This window comes from Nanorana parkeri, unplaced genomic scaffold (genome assembly GCF_000935625.1).
Source record: "Nanorana parkeri isolate BGI_ZX_2015 unplaced genomic scaffold, ASM93562v1 scaffold293, whole genome shotgun sequence".
NCBI classification, from domain to species: domain Eukaryota; kingdom Metazoa; phylum Chordata; class Amphibia; order Anura; family Dicroglossidae; genus Nanorana; species Nanorana parkeri.
In genome coordinates, this window is record NW_017306561.1 from 602,998 (window position 1) to 622,550 (window position 19,553).

A 19,553-nucleotide genomic window follows, 5' to 3' on the forward strand; every position below is an offset into this window, starting at 1 on the left:
CACACTTTAAAACAACACACATTATTGAACATAATACTGCACATTAATGTATTTGCAGTAACGCACCGCACTGTCTCCACTGAAATGGGTGACAAAGTGCTCCTCCTAGTTGACGTTTATATCAGTTTTCTGTTGCTACCTTGTGGGCTTGTGTGTGCCCGAGAACAATATTTCTCCAACATGTCTGCCACTCAGTTTTACTGTGCCCACTAGTACCTGCTCTCTCTGGCCACTTTTTGTCACTGCCCTTGCAGTTATTCCACATACAACTGTGGCAGTCTTTTGATGCTTAGCTTAGAAGCCTCTTAAGTGGGTAAATGGAGTGTAAGAACAGACATTCAGGTTTTTGCACAATAAAAGAAAACCTGCATACCTTCCTACATTTCCTTATGAGATGAGAAAGAGGGACACCTTCCAGCACAATGGAAGGAATTTATGAATTTGTTTGCGAATGTCATGCTAACTAAACTGGAAGGCGTGTGTCCGTTTCTACTGTACGATCTGCCTGTCTAAGATGGGCAGATCTTACGTTTGTTTAATTAAGAGAATTGTACGATTGTCGGCGGGTTTGTGGCCTGCACGTAAGACAAATGCCGCACGGGCCGGTGTGCGCAAGAGCACACTGCCCGTTCAGCATTGCGGTCATCGCAAGCCCGCCCCTCAGGGGGGCGGGCTTGCGATGATCGCAAGTACGATCTGCCTGTCCGAAATGGGCAGATCGTACGTTTTTTTAATTAACTTACAACCATCGCAAGACAAAAGTCTTGCGATGGTTGTAAGGTGTATGGGGACCTTAAGATACAATTTAGAGACAATTGTCAATATGAAGGCATTTAAGACTGAAACATTAACTAGGATAATAAATCTGTTTCTGTTGCTATATGCACTAGAAACAAGAGATACGACGGTGTAAAAGATGCTGATGATGTGACCAAATTGATAAATTCCCCCCAATGTATTTAGGCAATGGACACACCTTTGCCATGCCTCTGACCAGAAGGAATTTATATACCAAAAATTATTGGGTAAATCCAGAATAGTTTCTGTCCACTATTACTTTTCTTTTTGAAATAGCAAACAAGATAATGTTAAATAAGAAGAAGGTTTTAGTGCCGGATAACACATTTGTTAGTTAAATAGAACATTTTCATAGCTATCTGTACATCAGACCAAAAAGAGGGACATCTGCAGGGAAACGAGGGACAGAGGGACTTGGCTCCAAGTTGGGAGCTAACTTGTACTGCGTGAAATATGAAAGAGCCATTCCTGCCCTTCTGGAAATGCATTTGCTTGGCTGTCTCTGGCTTAAGTACTTTCATACACTGACCTTGAACTTGCATGCAGATCAAGTCAGAACATTTTGTTGTAATACAGTTTTATCGTGCAGTCTTATGTCAATCTGTAAACATTTAGAATTCTTTGCTATTACTTTGGACAGTTAGCTAAAGAGAAAGCTTGTCGTTGTCTACGCATTAGCAGTTTTGAGTCAGCAAAGAAATAGAAATATATCTAAATATGGAAGGCAGGACACAGTGCTTTGAGTATCATATTGTACGCTGTGATATTGTACCTTCTTCAGAACCGTCATGACATGCTTCTAGTAGAGCCTCTCAACAGACTTTTACAAGACAAGTGGGATCGCTTTGTCAAACGTGTATTCTACTTTAACTTCCTGATGTATGTGGCATATATCACCATCTTCACCATAGCTGCCTACTACAGACCAGTGCAGGGCGACGTAAGTCCATGTTCATCAGAATTGTTATATTATTATTGACATTTATTGGTAGTGGTGATTTATAATATTAAGAGCCATTTTCTTTCTGTTCCTTAGCCCCCATTTCCAGTAGATAGCATGCTTCGTACCACAGGTGAAGTGATCACGCTTTTAGGAGGAGTCTATTTCTTTTTTAGAGGGGTAAGTCATCGCACCTCAAAGATTTACAAATTATGAACTAGCTAGTAAGTGCTAAGTGCAATATTGAACCTACCCACTTCAAAACCCAATACTAGCTACAACTGGGTGGATAGTATTGGGTCTGACTGCATTTGTCTTTTTGCCTTATTAAATCCCTTATTGCATAAAATTAGGTAACTCTGTCATCTGGATATATTGCTGTGAAGCTTGCAATGCACGGTACAATCTCACTGTACAGTCTTTGTAAAATCTCCTTTAGATTTGCCAAAAAAAGTACAACGTAATTTTAGGACCTACTTAAAGGAGAACTATGGGGTTAGGGCTTTTCCCCATATTCTCCTAAGGGTAACAGGAGGACACAAACTAGCGTCCTCCCGTCACCCAAAGCTCAGTGTACCGCGAGCTACAGCTCGCGGTATACTGAGACGCCGCAGCTGAAACGGATTCCGACAATTATGTCTGGATCCACCCAGCTACGTGAGTGACAGCTGGCTCTGCCTATCTAGAGGCAGAGCCAGCTGTACCCTCCCCCGTCCGTTCCGCCAGTCAGCGCTGGAGGATCAGACAGGGGAGGGGGGAATCCAGTCGCTACCCTGTCACGGCTCTCTGCAGTGACAGGATCGAGAAGTGAGCGAACGCCGGTATGTGTTCACTCACTTCCCGATCTACTGAGCCGACCTGTGACAGTTTCATGAAAAGCACTCACCTCATAGTTCTCCTTTAACTATCCAATCCACTTCTATACAATCATTTAGGCCCTTGCACTACATATGTGTTAATAAATGTGAAGGAGATTCTACATTTAGATTGTAACATGTGTGGTGTTCTTATAATAGTGTACGGTAAAAATAGGTACATACAGCTATATATAATAAATGCATGGATGTTTATTTAATTCTACTCATTCATATTGCACTGACACTTTTTCCATAGCACCTGTCCATAGAACATTGAACCACTGAAACCACTCCTTTCCTCTGAAGGATCTTACAATCTGACCTCCATATTACAGACATATACACACACCACATGAGGGGAACTTACATAATGCATGACTTATGCAGAATACTGTAGGCAAGGGTTTGAACTCCTGTCAGGTTTTAGTGCTGCCTGTTTCTCTGTTGGGGAAGATTACTCTGTCCTGGTGACCACTGGCACTGGGCCTGGCAGTGAGGGAAAATCCAAACTTTTTAGTGATCTTTACATATGCTTAAACATATAAGTGCAAAAATTAATACAAAAACGTCAGTACAGAGAACCATTTGGCAGTTGGGAGGTGGAGCCTATTGTCAGTGGAGCCACAATCCACATAGCTGAAAGATGGTCTTCAGTGTGTCATCTTGTACTAGTTATGAGTTTTTTGCTTGCTTTTTCCTGGTTTCAATAGACCCTTGTTGGACATCTTTTGTGTTAATGTTTGCACTTATATTTTTTCAGATTATTTGCATATGCTGATTCTTATTATAATAACATTGTAAAAGTATTGTGGCGCTCATCACTAGAAACTCTAGTGCTCTGTTCTACTGACAAAATATTGTAACTCATTGTCAATTATTCATCGTTATGTATTATTGCCACAATAAAAATTGACATGCGAAAAAAAAAAGTAATGGGGTTTGTTTATCAAAATTTGACCCAGTAGCTGATTTGTAGTGTGTTTACATTATTTGAGGGTAAATATATCCTAATGTGCTTAGCACAATTAGGATATATTTACTCAACTCAGCTTGTTTTTAAAAAAAAAAAGTCAAGATGCCCCAGTAAGAAGTAATCTTCATGAATGTATCTGCTATTCCTGCAGGGTATTTGCGCCCTGATCAAAGCCTGCATGACAAACTCCCAATATTCTGCATAGCTTTGTCCTGTCCAGTTGCCAGGATGATCCAACCATTGGATTCTTGCCTCCAGCATCACAGGAGTGGGCACCATCTTATTCAGAGCCTTGTACAATAAATAACTTGGGGAATTTTTGATTCAAGAGCGTCACCATTATTATGGCCTTGTGGTAATGGAGCAGATACAAAAAACTTACAGGGTTATTAATAAAAGGGTGAGAAGTTTGGAGAAGGCAGGAGAAGTGAACAATCTAGGCCAACATAGCTGATTTGGAAAAATTATTCAATTCAGCTCACTTTCAGGGTCAGCTATGTTGTCCTAGATTGTTCACTTCTCCTGCCTTCTCCAAACTCTTCACCCTTTAGTGTATAACCCTGATAATGTTGTATCTAAGAGATATAAGAAGCCAGCAGATGATTTAAGTGAACTAACTTCAAGTTACAATTGCATTTTTTCTTGTTTTCTCAAATCTATGTATATTTTATTAAAGTGAAACTTGTAAAGTAAAATTCTTATTTTTGACTCATTTAGATCCAGTACTTCATTCACAGACGTCCAACTATAAAGGCATTAGTGACTGACAGCCACAGTGAAGTCTTGTTGTATGTAATACATTTTATCTATTTTTCACTTTTTTCTGAGTAATAGCAATAATTTCAAATTTATTTGGATACAGTGCTGAATGACTGAGTAATTGTCAAAGTATCACTGCATTGCAAACTGTAAAATGGTCAGGACAGATAGGGGTGTAACATGTTGGGCCCTAAAGAGGAACTTTACCCATATTCTTCAAAATAACAACAAAGGCACCTTTAGAAATGTTTAGTAATGACATCTACAAACACATACTTCTAGATAATTGAAGGCTTTAATTTTTTGCATACCTTATTTTTCTTTTCTTCCACAGTCTTCTGACAGTGGCCATTTTTAGTAAGGGCAGATTATTCTATCTCCCTTTACTTCCTGGAACTCACAATCTAATGCAGTGGCTATAGACTACCAAACCCAAAGCTCTGGATGCAAAAAAACAAGCCCCAGTACCAGTTCAACAGGACTTGTTTGTTTTCGAACTTATTGAAGCATCTACATTGTGTGTTTATAAATAAGAAGATAATTGTATTGTTAAAAGCTTTTGATGTTAAAGCCTATTTTGTGTATATTAGGTATTATCAGTAACAAAAATAATTTGTGCAGTGTGAATATTTTACAGTGGGGTCCAGAGCTGTTTTGCATGACCACTGACCATTTTATAAACACATGAGTTATTGCTTTGAGGTCTAAGATTGTTTGCTCACCTCCACTCTGGTGCTGTCACCTGTAGACTCACTGCACCCCAGTCAAGCGCCACTCATCCCTCTATGTTGAATGACGCCCCGCATCATCTAACCTACTTCCTGTACTCCTGGACAGTGTAGCATTCACACATTACATGAGCGCCACACTGTCCCGGAGGAAGGACCACCCACCGCTGGTGGAGATGAAGATCAGCCAGAAGACTGTGGGAAAAATGTAAGGATAATGCGATTTTTAAAAAGAAGTGGCAGCCGGGACTTCAGTGAAGGGGAGAAGGATTTTAAAGTAGATCTAAACCCAATCTCTTCCAACATCGAATATGAACTTTAATATGTGAATCTAATTTTAAAAGTAATTTTCAATTTTTGAAAATCTGCTGCTTTCGTTAAAAATAACCTGTTAATCCTGCTATGGAATTCCTTGTTCAGGTAGAGGGTGACAACATAGCTCCCAACTGTCCCTCATTTGGAGGGACTCTCCTTCTTTTGAAAATAATTCCCTCTTTCCTCTTTATATGTCCCTCTTTATGGTCTGAAGTATAGACCTCTATAAAATTTTAATTATTTAATGGTTTTACAATGCAGTAAACTTTTATTCAATTTCTAAAACATTGCATTTGCTATTTTGAAAAGGCAATCAATATTAAGGGGTTCATTTATAAAAGGTTGGACTGGCATATGCTGTTCGCACGGCACTAGCACCCCTAGATGACATGTATAGGAAATTCCTATACTTTCATAAACTAACCCCTATGGCTGTGAGTGGTGAAAAAACACTTGTGGGTTCAACCAATAACTTTTTACAGGTTAACTAATTATGGTCCCTGTAACTGGGGGTGTGAGAGAGGTGCAGCCTTTGGCTACATATATTGTACCAAAAGTTGTCCCTCTTTCCCATTTCAGAAAGTCGGTAGGTATGTGACTATGCTCTGGCCCATTACCAAATTGTGCTCCTACGTTGTCATCCTGTCACGAGGGCTTCTGTTGGAGACTATGGGGTCTATTCACAAAACTACCGAAGGATCTAGCCGTAGCTTCTGCTGATACTTTGGCTAGCTTCGGCCCCAAGACCCCTTCCGTTGAGTAGAACCGAAGGGCTGCTGTACGGGCTATTTACTTTAGCCCGTACAGCTCCCGAAGTTGGCCGAGGGGCTCAGTCGAGCCAAAGGCATATGCTTCAGCTCGACTGAGCCCAGGTGAGATTCGAAGCTGGACGAATGGCCTGCTTCTGACAGCTGGGCGGAGCCAGCCGTCATCTCACGGCTGGCTCCGGCCACTTGCAGGGAGATCAGAGTCCCTGGTTACAAGCTAACCAGGGATGCCCATCTGTCATTACACTGAGAACCCGGCTGAGCCGCTGTAAAATCACTGCGGCTCCGACGGGTTCTCAGTGTGCAATGACAGATGGGCGTCCCTGGTTACCTGGTAACCATGTAATACTGGGGGAACTGCAACATAAATGTAGCCGCATGAACATAACCATGTGTCATACGCAGAAAGGACGCTTGTCTGACACTTCGGACACAGCCTAATGTACGGCTCTATGCAAGTTACACAAAGTTACATTTGTCCAGACTGCGTTTTTATGCTTCTCCCTGATGCAACCCTGGCCAAACCTGCTCAGCGACATTCGGCTTTTCACTCACTGTTCGGCATGTATGAGAATAGGCTGAACAGCAGCGAGTAGCCTGCCGAAGGTTCATCTCAGCCAATCCATATGTTGAATCGGCTGAGTCGAACTCCTTCTACACTTCAGGTCGGCCGAACATGCTGGGCATGTTCGGCCGACCCGAAGCCACCCGATGCACGGCTGGTTTCAGCCGATATACGTCTGAAATCAGCCGTACAAGCCTGAAAACTCAGCTACCTGCGGCAGTTTTGTGAATAGACCCGTATGTTTTCCAAACATATAGCACAGGCATGGTTTACAAGACAACTCCAGTAGCTATAGACTACCAAGCCCAAAGCTCTGGACTACCAAGCCCAAAGCCTTTGTTGCCTTTAGGAAACCTAACCTGAGAAATGGCACACTGCCATTGCTGGAGTACATAGAAAATGACTGCAAAGAGAATGTAGGAGATAAGTAGCAGGGGGATGAAACAAAGAAAGAAAAAAAGGTTACAACAATAATATAATGCACGGTGTCCTTCATTTCCTGTTTACATTAACTTTAAAGCTTAAATCTGCCTCTTGTAAAAAATTAAGAAGCAGCTCTGGTGGTCTACACTTACCCCATCTCCGTTGCTGCCCTCCATAGCCTCACCCTCTGACCAATGCAGCACTGCTCATCTTCTGGGTTGAATTATACCTAGCTCAGAGTGTCAAGGTGCTGGTCCCACCCAGGACTCATAGGAGAATCCTGCAGACAGTGGCATCATATCATTACATGATGTCAATCTCTGCAGTATTTAGGGCCACCATTGGTGGAAGTAAAGGGTAAAGGGGATCTGTGAGGTCACTGGACTGAATATACCTAGAAAGTATGCATACATGCCGTAGGCAGCCCAGTGAACAACCGATTCAAGGTGAAGTGAGCCGAACACTGTTCGGCTATTCACTTCAGGCTTGTACGGCTGATTTCAGACGTATATCGGCTGAAATCAGCCGTGCATCGGGTGGCTTCGGGTCGGCCAAACATGCTCAGCATGTTCGGCCGACCTGAAGTGCAGAAGGAGTTTGACTCAGCCGATCCAACATCTGGATCGGCCGAACCGAACCTCCGGCAGGCTACTCGCTGCTGTTCGGCCTATTCTCATAGATGCCAACAGCAGTGAGTGAATAGCTGAATGCCGCTGAGCAGCATTCAGCTCGGCTATTCTGCTCGGTAACTCTGTGGTACCGAGCAGAATAGAAAAACAGTTAAAAAAGAAGAAAAAACTAAAATAGAAAACGATTGGGTGGAGCTAGCCGTGACAGCTAGCTCCGCCCAACTGTTTTCTATTGGCCGGGACCAGCTCTCATTAGAATTAGAGCTTAGGAGAGCCGGCGGGGATATGAAAGCCGACTCTGCTAAGCTCTCATCCTAATGACAGAACAGCGTCTGCTGGTTGCCTTAATGCTGTTCTGTCATTAAGATGAGAGCTTAGCAGAGTCAGCTTTCATATCACTGCCGGCTCTCCTAAGCTCTCGTCGTAATGACACATGGGCGTCCCTGGTTACCTAGTAACCAGGGAAGCCTTCGGTCATTACACACAGAACCCGGCGGAGCTACTGTGATTTTACAGCAGCTCCTACGGGTTCTCAGTGTAATGATAGAACGGCGTCTCTGGTTACCTGGTAACCAGGGACGCTGATCTCTCTGAAAGTGGGCGGAGCCAGCCGTGAGATGACGGCTGGCCCCGCCCAGCTGTCAGAAGCAGGCCGTTCGGCCAGCTTCGAATTTTTCCTGGGCTCAGTCGAGCCGAAGCATATGCCTCCAGCTCAACTAAGCCCCTCGGCCAACTTCGGGGGCTGTACGGGTTATAGTAAATAGCCCGTACAGCAGCCCTGAACCAAAGGGTTCCTGGTGCCGAAGCTACCCGAAGGATCAGCCAATGCTATGGCTAGATCCTTCGGTAGCTTTGTAAATAGACCCCTTAATGTTGGGGGAGTACTAAAGAAAAGGTTGGGGACAGACAGGGAAAAAGGGGGGGGGGAGTGTAAGCTCAAATGCAATTACTCTTCACATAAAGTATTTCTTTTTTTTTTCCAGTTTTATTCAGTCTGTCTTTCTGCTGCTCTCTGCATTCCTTTACTGTCTTGGGCAACATGAATATGTGGCTTTTATTGTGATTTGTTTAGCCATGAGCTGGGTCAATGTCCTCTACTATACCAGGGGGTTCCAGCAAATGGGGATCTATGCTGTGATGATTGAGAAGGTCAGTGAAGCCATATTCAGTACAATGTATTTGATTAAATTTGCTATGTGTGATAACACAACTTTGTTTGTTTTGCTATAGTTGTATTTAATATTGTATTTATAAAAAATAGCAGGAGTTGGGACATGCCATCAACTGTAACCTGTGATTTTATCTCACGGTTAATGTCAGTATTAATGGAAGACTGCATGTGGAAACATACAGTATAGTAAACTGCTGAAACATGAAGTCTTTTTCTATATAGTATTGCACTGATTTGGCTGATATGTACTACAAGAGCAATAACCTAAGAATGAATGTGCTGCATGCAATCTGATTCTAGAGAACTTTCACTTTTTATGCAACTTAAATCATGTTCCCCCTGTGATCATATTACATTGTAGTATCAAGGATAACAAGGATAACAGCTTAGAGAGCAAAGCTCTCTAAGAAGTGATAAAACAATCACATACAGCTGACCACAGTCTTCACTTCAATAATGTTACTTTCTTTAGAATGTTATGTTTTACCTCCTGAACCTCTTTATGTCAGTTTATACATATTTTATTAGTTTCCAATCCTCTGCAAATTAGCATAATTTACACAGCAAACTGTGGTCAATGTCAATTGTATTGTAAGTTAAGTTTCTTTGTAAAAGGTTGAAGTTGTTCTCCTATCTTGTTGAGGAATATATGATGAGGATTTTTAGAACTATGTACATAAAATGTCAAAGAGAGAGAGATACATGTAAGTTCCCATTCACACCTTACAAATTAGCTATAAAACCCCCAACACAAGAAATCCCATGATTTTCAATGGCCCCTGTTCACACCTGAGTGTTCGGATGCCAGCAGCAAAACGCTGAGCGCAGAAAACAATATATGAGCTTCTTTTGGCAGTTTGCAGCTCATTTTTCCCCCATAGACTTTAATGGAAATGCCAGAAAACGTGTAAAACAAGCATTTTGCAAATTTCTGTGCTCGTTTTTTATCCATCGACCACAATGTCTCTCAATCTGTCAGCTAAAATGCGCATCTTCATATGCACGGGTCTAACATGCACAAAATGCGTGACAACACGCTAAACACACTAGACAAAAACACGCGCTAATATGTGGCCTAAAGACTGCTGCATTTTACTGTACATGAGACTGCTAAACTATCTAAACCCAAGAACGAAAATGTAATATATTGTAGGTTACTTGTCCTTAGATTTGGTGGTGGCATTAGTTTCCACTTTTTAGACTTATTTTCCTTTATTTTCATTTGGTGATTCTGCCAGTAGCACACTTCACTTCCGGTTGTAGGGTGACAACTTCCTGTATTTATGGAGAAGCAGCATTGTCTCCCTAAGCTGTTCTCTTGATTTGGACTACAAGCACTCCCCTACTCATTTCTGTAACATGGGGGTGTTCTTTAGTTTAGCAGCTAACTGGGAAAGCTGATAACACTGTTTCAGATTTTATTTTAGTGCACTGGGAGATTAAAGCATATTGAGGGGAATTTAGCAAAACTGGAGCAGACGAATACTGGAGCAGTTGTGCATGGAAACCAATCAGCTTCTCTCTTTCATTTTCAAATCTTAGCTGAACAAACTGAAGAGAGAAGCTGGTTGTCATGCACATCTGCTCCACTTTTTGACTGCTCTAGTTTTGATAAATTCCCCCCATTGGAGTTCTGTCAGGATCAGCAGGTATCCCTGTACTTGCTGAAAATTTACTTAGTCTGAAAAGCGATAATGAATGCAGCAACTCCATCTAAGGACTGGTAATCTCAATGTATTACAATTTTGTCCTTTGGTTTAGATATATATTAAAGATGACTGCCAAGTTGCTGGGCACCAGTACTTCCAAAAGAGACTTTAGACTGCTACCATGTTCTAGCTCAGTCACAAAGCAGGTTTTTTCTGCAAACTTTGCATTTTAACTAAGAAACCAAGCCAACCTCACTACTTGTATTAAACCCAACCTATCTTTATTTACAATGGATATTAGACCTATGACAATATTAGCCTTAGTTTATAAAATGTATAATCATTTTTTATTAACTATAATAATAATTAACCCCTTCGTGACTGACGACGTACAGTGTACGTCGCCAGCATCGGGGCTGTTTAAACAGACTCCCGGCGACTTTTGCCGCAAGAAGGGGTTAAATATTTTATTAACTTTGGGGTTCTAACAGGGGTGTCCCTTGCCTATTTGCCACAAAGACGCAGGGGGACGGGATGCTGATAGTGCACCCTAATCCTGGGGGAAGAGGGGGCAGGATGGCCGGTTGGAGCGCCCCGCTCAGCTCCTGGCAACCAGTGACTTCAGCTGAGCTGGCCACCGGCCAGAGTGTGCCAGGTTGCAAAGAGCTGGGTGGGGAGATGTGTACCACCATTATACATCTCCCTGGGAAGCTCTGGCCAGTTGGGGGTGGCAAGCACACTGCAAACATTGTGCAGCAGAACGGCCAAGCCACTCTGCCTGCCACCCCCCCAAAGAGATGCCACCTGAGGCAACAGCCTCAGGCTGCTACATTACAGGGATGGCACTGGGTTCTAACTAAATGGCTGTGTAAGTCTGACCTAGAGCACAAAATCCGGGTCACTACAAAGCATTTTGATAAAAGCAGGAAGTTGTAATAAAAGAAATCATTGTTATTCTCTTGCAGATGATTGTGAGAGATATGCTTCGCTTCATGCTTGTCTACATTCTGTTCCTTATCGGATTTGCGGCAGGTATGAGGAAGATTGTACTTTCTAAAAAGTGTGATCGGCTTTTCTGGTTCATCTCTTTGTAATATTCTGTGGTACAAAACATTCCTTATAATAACAATGCCAATAATTTTACAAATTACAGAGACATTAAATGGAAATGTTAGCTCTTTGTTTTAGTTAGGTACCAGAGAGTTGTGTACTAAATGGTCCCAAACACCTAAATAAGTGCTAAAAACCAATTAAATATACTGTGCCAACAGTTGACTACATTAGAGAACTGTTTTTTGTATACATTAGAAGGTCTTTTGTCTACATTAGAAGGTTCTTTATTAAGTAGTTAGGTGTAACATTGTATGAAGTGCTTTGTACGAAGAAGCTGGCCACTTCATCAGATGAGGTGTGTTATATATCCAATGAAGCTCCACGCCACTGAAGCTCTGGCTACCAGCTCCGAAAAGAGTGGTGACACACCTAATCTAATGAAGTGTGTCTAAGATGGCCTGCGTTTACAGGAATTGGGCTGGAAGAAGAGTGGCTACCATTGGAGAAGGAGATGGAGGATTGGCTACCAGCTCCAAAAGAGTGGTGAGACACCTAATCTGATGAATTGTGTCCAAGATGGCCTGGGCTCACAGGAATTGTGCTGGAAGAAGAGTGGCTACCACTGGAGAAGGAGATGGAGGATTAGCTACCAGCTCCAAAAGGAGTGATGACACACCTAATCTGATGAATTGTGTCCAAGATGGCCTGGGTTTACTGGAATTGGGCTGGAAGAAGAGTAGCTACCACTAGAGAAGGAGATGGAGGACACAAAGTAGGTTTGTAGTGCTTTGAAAACTTTACTTTAAAAAAAAAAAATTGAAAAACAGAAAAGGCATTGAACATATTTACTTTAATGAGCTTAGATCAGTTTGGAACATCACTCATTTTTTTGACTAGCTAACAATAACCAAAATTAATATTTCAGTTTTGGATGAGTACCTGTAGGTTAAATAGCATTTTGTCTTCCTATATGTATACTATCCAAGGGTGAACAAATTAATATGGAATTCAGGAGCCAGAGTGTCCAACCAGGAGCCAGCTCAAATGACAACAAGTAGAGAAAACCTCAACAGTTCGGCGCCAGCTGTAATTTATAAACAGTAGAAAGGCATCATGGCACACTCACAAGTCAGCATGTAAAAAAACTTGTCTCACCACTAAGGTTAATAACAGAGGTTTGGATACACGTCTTCTGCAGAAAATGTGAAAGCCGCACAGCCGCGCCAAGTCACACTCTTCTCACACTCTTTATAAGATTACTTGATGCAGAAGAATTGCAGTGTCCATCCAGTCATACTGCTGGTTGTCTTCTAAGACTTCAAATCCTAAATCCAAGTGGTCAGATATTGATTTGTTATTTTTCATGTTCTATTTTCTTAGTTAGCAATAACTTTTAGTTTCCTTATTTTTGTTCTGCAGCGCTGGTGACTCTTATTGAAGATGGAGACAGCACAAGGAATGAAACGAGCTATTCAAACACAAAACGTTGTTGCAAAGCAGATCCGGCCTCTTTCAACAGCTTGTACTTCACCTGCCAAGAACTGTTCAAATTTGCCATTGGGATGGGAGACCTGGAGTTTACTGAGAACTACAAGTACAAGACTATATTCGTCTTCCTACTGATTACATACGTCATTCTCACCTACATCCTCCTGCTGAACATGCTGATAGCTCTGATGGGGGAGACAGTGAACAAGATTGCTCAGGAGAGTAAAAGCATCTGGAAACTGCAAGTACTGAAGCTTTTGATTTATTTCCATCAAAATAGCTTAATATGTATGTGATACTTTTCTAGTGTAACATTTCTGGATTTTATTTTATTGATGGACAGCTTCTGAAATGTTAGCATGTAGTACTTTCTTATGTTTATTAAAGAAGAGCTCCAGGCATATAAGATCTTAAACCATGCAGTGGGGCTACCCCTGCACTGCAAGGGTTAACTGCTTGTTTTGTCTAGGGAGCTAAACGAACAAAGATATACTCACCTGAATCTCAGACCCCACTGGCTGTTTGTCCCTGCAGCCTTACTTCCACTCTGCTCTGCTGGTCTAAGAACTCCTGAGTCATCACGTCCTGTGCAGTTTATTGGACGTGAGGACGCCAAGGGACATTACACCATCTAGGCAGAGGGGGAGCAAGGCTGCGGGCACCAGTCTAGCAGCCAGTGGGATCTGAGATTTGGGTGACTATATCTTTGCTATTTTAGCTCCCTAGACAAAATGAGCAGTTAACCCTGAAATTGTTAAGATTTCATATGTCTAGAGTCTTCATTTAAAGCAGGTTTTACTTAAAGGAAACATGTAATGAGAGAAATAAAAATTGCCATTGCAGACCTCGTTCTGAAAAATGCAAGTGTCCTGTCTGTCTCTATTTGTGAGGGTCCATTCAAGCCAGCAGTGTGCACTATTGTGTGGCCAATGGTCTACACTGTTAGGAAGTGGTGCAATGTTTGCAGTTGAAGATGTTCTTTGTCCTTTTCATAAGCCAATATGGACTTTATTTCTGTGCTGTTCCTAACGGAATATATAACCAAACATTGGTGGAAGATGATATAATAAATTATTATTAGTACAATAAAAAGGAGACATTCCTTTGACCAGTCAACTGTTTGCTTAATGTTGTTACTTTAGATAGAGCTGGAAAGATTAAACCCCCAATCAAGTTGTTATAGCCGTAATATTCACCCTCCCTATCTGCCCTTGTGGCCACTGTTACCAAGAAAGAAAATAAAGAGAAAATCCGAACTTTTACAGTTGTAACCAGAACAAGTTCTGGTTAGAGAAATCATTCTCCAGTGATAACTGTCTGTTAGGGAATTTCCCAAATGGGATACAGACAGCAAAGAAAACCATTCCCAGCTTTATCCAAAAAATGTTAAGTGGCTATAGTTATAGTTACACTTGACCTGAGAGACAGAAACATATTCAGTGTTTTTGTTAATGATTCAACCAATTACATCAAATCAATAATGTGAAAAAATATTAAGGAATAATAACAATAATAAAAATAATAATAATAAAGCAATAGGGACCAAAGTAAAAAAAACAAACAGCTATGGAAACTATCCAAAAACAGTAGATATCTGTCTATTTTCTACTAGAAAATGACACAGCTACAATAAGATCTTTACTCCTCTGTCTAGGAGCATGCATACGAACTCAGAGATCAGACTAGTGTCTGTCATAATAGAGAACATATTGGCCAACAATATCCAACACAGCAGGGCTTCTTTTCCAAGGTTGTAGCTGTATCGGGGTGGCCTCTGCATTATTCGTTTCCCATTCAATGCCTCGTGGTTGTCTAAACCTGCAAAATAGCAGATATTATTGTTTATCTTTGTAAAGAGTAGAGAAGAATTAATATACTGTTAAGTTTTTATCTTCGTCTGTTACCCCATTAGGTAGCTATTCTGTCCTATTCTTCTGTCATTTCCTGTTATTCTGATGTTTGCACAAGAAATAACGGTTGCCGTTGTCACTGGGACAGAAAGGCACATCATTGTTCTAACCCTTATCCATGCTACTAAATATGTTTGTTGTCTATGTCCACATAGGAGAGTTTTTTGCATTACTTTCTGTCAAAAATTCCCTATTCTATCCATAAATAAATAAAATGTTTTGGCTAATTTGGGTTTTGAAGCTTAAGGCATATCTACAAAAAAAAATTATTGTAGGTTATGTATTCATTGAAAGATCATTACATCTGTTTTTATGTAGAACTATCATAGATACAGAGATCGGTCCTGATATCAGCCTGCTGTAATCTTCTTCACAGCAGCACTCAGACTGGGAGAAGAAAGGGGCAGAAGGGGGGTACAAGAGAAGTGATAACATTGTTGGTATGTGGCTTCTCCGTCATTGTCCAAACACAGACTGGGGGGCAGGATGGTGACCAAACTGTATTGTTTAAGTGCAGTTGAGGAAAGTGAGGTCACTAACCTTGCTGTGCTATCTGGTGGGGTGCCTAGAGCACAAGTCTAGATGAACACATTCACAAATTGCCACGTACCTTGGTATGAGCCAGAAGTGATGACAATAGCCTTCTCTTGCTGCTCTCGTCTGAGCACCACTGATAGTGGAACAGAAGGTGTAGGGACAGAGAGGGGCACGAGTGCCGACAGATGCGGGAGCTACTGAAGATTCCAGGACTGACAATGAAGGCAACTAGATACAGGAGTCAGCGGATGGAGACAACCATGATGCTGACAGCAGAGGGGACAGCAGCGATGCAGAATATTAGCAGTTAAGCAAAGGCAGGTTGGTAACTTGCGAGTGGCGCGGTACAGGAACAGTAGGCAGAAGCAGGGTGAAGGTACACAATCAGAAGACTGGAGTGAGATCAGATAATAAGCTGGGGTTGTAAGGGCAGGTGGAGATCAGCAGAGACAAGAGTCAATCCGAGTCACCACAGGGAGCAGGAACAGAGATACAGGGATACTTAGCGCTGCACATATGGCCTTAAATAGGCCCTTTGGCACCATGACTGGCAATGGGCATGTGCACGCTACCCTGTGTGCACTACGTTATGGGTACACATGTATGTCTTTGTCCACGTACAGGCGTGCGTAATATTGGCACCATAGAGTTTCACACGTGCATGTGCTTGTGCAGCAGCTCCAGCAGAAGATATCCTAGATAAGTTATCTCTACTCATTTAGCAGGTCTTTAGTATCCTATTAAGCAGCTCATTATACTTAGACTCATTTGTATTCATTTATTTCTTACAGAGGGCAATCACTATACTGGACATTGAAAAAAGTATGTTGAGCTACATCACAAACAGATTCCGATCTGGAAAATCTGTGCTGGTGGGATTAACTCCTGATGGCAAGGAGGATTACAGATGGTGCTTCAGGTAAATGTAATTTTATATAATGTCCGTCAATAACTGACACTGGGGTGGATCTCGACAGTAATGTCGGGATCCGTCCCGCTGCGGTGCTTACAGAATATCGCGGGCAATAGCCCGCGATATACTGAGCTTTCGGTCACGGGATGACACTAGTATATGTCCTCCCATGACCCTAAAGAGAACTATGGGGAAAAACACTGACCCCATAGTTCTCATAGTTCTCATTAGTGACAAATTACCTTAGTGTTTTTGAGTTGTTGTACAGAGGTGGCTTCTAGAGACATCAAACGTATCCATCCATTATCTCATTTTGGCAATCATTCTCACAAAAGAAACATGATCCATATTGGGTGGATGTGCTTGGTTGGTTCATTTTTGGAAGGGGTTGTGAGAAAAGGGTTGTGAAGGTTTGTAACACCTTCGATTCCGGTTTCCTTGCGAAATATGATGTGTGATTGATCATAGCTTGGAAATGTGCTGGCATAGTTAAGTAACAGCCACACCCCTCAGCACACACATCTTCACACAGACTTCTTTCGCAAAGGAGAGGGAATATGTCAGCCCAGTTTTGTTACTTAGTGCTGATTACTGAACACATTAGGTTTAACTTGGTTACTCATTGGATGGCACGGTCATATTTAGACACTGGAAAGTGGAAGTACAATGTCTTTATGACTGTGTATCTATTTCTGTGATTTCAGTTGGTCTTTCATCTGGGGATGGATTGTCTAGTTACATTATTTGCTACATTTGTTACAATGTGACATACAGTATATTACATTGTGACTTATATTAGTTGCAAATTGTATACATTTTCTTGTTTGCAGAGTTGATGAGGTAAATTGGACCAAGTGGAACTCAAATTTAGGAATAATCAATGAAGATCCTGGAAATTGTGGAATGATGAAAAGTCCTCTGAATGCTTCATTTCGAATATCAAGAAGTAAGGAACAGACTGAGATGATGGGGTTGATTTACTAACCTTATAAACACGCCACGAACAAGTATACACCTCTGTAGTGTGTTCCCTCCCAGCATGATCTATTGGTGGAATCTAGACACTTTTGTAGTGTGTACACACCCAGCAGGTGTATTGTGCAAAGCCCTGCATAAATTGCAAGGTGATGTTGTGTAAATTAGCTCTACGTTGTGTTGCTTGCGTTGATGAATGCAGGAATGTAAATGCATGAGCTAACCATTTTTGTCTAAACTGTGAAGCAGCATTATATATGCCTCATGTGCATGATTTTTCCATATATGGCATTAGTGGAAATATGCTTTTAGAGACTTGCATGCCGCTATTAGAGCGGCGTGTAGCCTATGGCGCATGCTACATGACGAGCACGTACGTAAATACATAAAAACGCGCCATAACGGTGTGAAAATGTGACACATTGATCGTGTTTGGTTGATAAATACGTTTTGCTGTGTAAAAATGCACACGCACCTGGTGCGTGTGTCTGTTTAGGTTAGTAAATCACCCCCGATGTGTTATATTTTACCTGTGACCCGTGTTCTCTGTAACTACTAGTCATTCGGAAATGTCCACCCCTCTTAGCAACCAGGGACATACAGTTGTGTAAAAAAGAAAGCACACGCTTTTTGAATTCTATGTTTTTAAGTATCAGGACATCATACAAATCATTTCGACCTAAACAGGTCTTAGAATTAGGTAAATACAACCTTAGATGAACAACAACACATGACATATTACACTGTGTAATTTTTTTTTTTTACAAACATACAGCCAAAATGGAGACGTTATGTGTGAAAAACTAAGTACACCCTTACTGTTTCCATAGAAATTTAGTCAGGTGCTGCTAATCAAATGCCCTTGGTTAATTGATCATCAGCAAGTGTGACCACTCCTATAAAAGCCAGAAATGTATCATTTTGCCTGTCTGGAGCATTCAGGTGTGGGTTAACACAATTCCGAGGAGGCAAGACAACAGCATTGATCTTAGAGAAGCAATTGTTGCTGCCCATCAATCTGGGAACATATAAATCTAGACATATTTTAGTTGACTATATATTCCCTTTAATAAAGTAAATACAGTGACCGCTGCTTACATTTATATTTTAGAGAAAACATGGAAAACCTTAGTGCCGCACATCAGGGAATTCAGCATCAAAGGAAAGAGAGTGAAAGAACCAGAAGAAACCAATGTGCAGCTGCAGCCCATATCAGAAGGTTTCACCGAACAGGAGTCCTTTGAAGATGGGACAGCTAAGCCACTGTAAACTGGCTGGGCTAATATTCCTCTTTGCGGAGTCAGTCTACAAAATATGACATTACTTGATGTATTGTGAATTATAAAGGCTTTGTACAGACTGATATGTACCTGCATCAGTGTTCAACTGTAACAAACATGCCAGGAACTGACTTTTCATATTACTTTCATATTAAGTAACACTGTGCGGTCACATTACACAAACAGAAAATAGATGAGGTGAGTACAGACACTCTGACCTTTATACAGTGACATCTGCTTGTTGTATGGTTGCTTCAGTCACCGTTATGGTAGCCATACACATTTAAAATTTCGTTTGAACACTCATATGAAATTCTGAAAAATTGTTCGTAAGAGCCTTTGCTCTTGCATCATTGAGTCAACTCATTTCTTTCAAAAGCCCTTTAAAGAAGAACTCTGGGCAAATACAATCTTAACCTTTGCAGTGGGGTTACATTCACAGCCCCCCCAATGCTGCTTTAAGGACTTACCTTAAATGATGCTTCTTGATCCGATCATCCTCTTCCTTCCGCTTGTTTTTAGGAGTCCCTCCAGTGCTGGTGCCAGTTACTGATCCAGCGCTTACTTCTGTGTCTTCTGTGCCCCACGGTGTTTGTGCGTGTGCACGCTGACAGCTGCGTGCATTGACTTACACTGTGGGGTCTATTCACGAAGCTGCCGAGGGTTCTGGCCGTAGCTTCGGCCGATCCTTCGGCTAGCTTCGGCCCCAGGACCCCTTCGGTTCAGTAGAACCGAGGGGGTGCTGTACGGGAAGCAGGCCGATGTACAGCGGATTTCAGCCGATGATTGGCTGAAATTAGCCGTACCAGCCTGAAGTGAATAG

At 41.7% G+C, this 19,553-nt stretch overlaps 1 protein-coding gene across 1 annotated transcript in view; it reads left to right on the forward strand.

The window, feature by feature from the left end:
• Positions 1-18,719, forward strand: part of TRPV1 (transient receptor potential cation channel subfamily V member 1) — a 30,321-nt gene extending 11,602 nt beyond the window's left edge. Inside the window, exons 7-15 of the mRNA XM_018557632.1 lie at positions 1,580-1,738; positions 1,835-1,918; positions 4,286-4,356; positions 8,738-8,903; positions 11,540-11,606; positions 13,047-13,360; positions 16,354-16,481; positions 17,306-17,421; positions 18,562-18,719. Of these exons, the coding sequence (XP_018413134.1) occupies positions 1,580-1,738; positions 1,835-1,918; positions 4,286-4,356; positions 8,738-8,903; positions 11,540-11,606; positions 13,047-13,360; positions 16,354-16,481; positions 17,306-17,421; positions 18,562-18,719 (1,263 nt within the window). The remainder of the gene's footprint in view (positions 1-1,579; positions 1,739-1,834; positions 1,919-4,285; positions 4,357-8,737; positions 8,904-11,539; positions 11,607-13,046; positions 13,361-16,353; positions 16,482-17,305; positions 17,422-18,561) is intronic.
• The last annotated feature ends 834 nt before the right edge of the window (positions 18,720-19,553 follow it).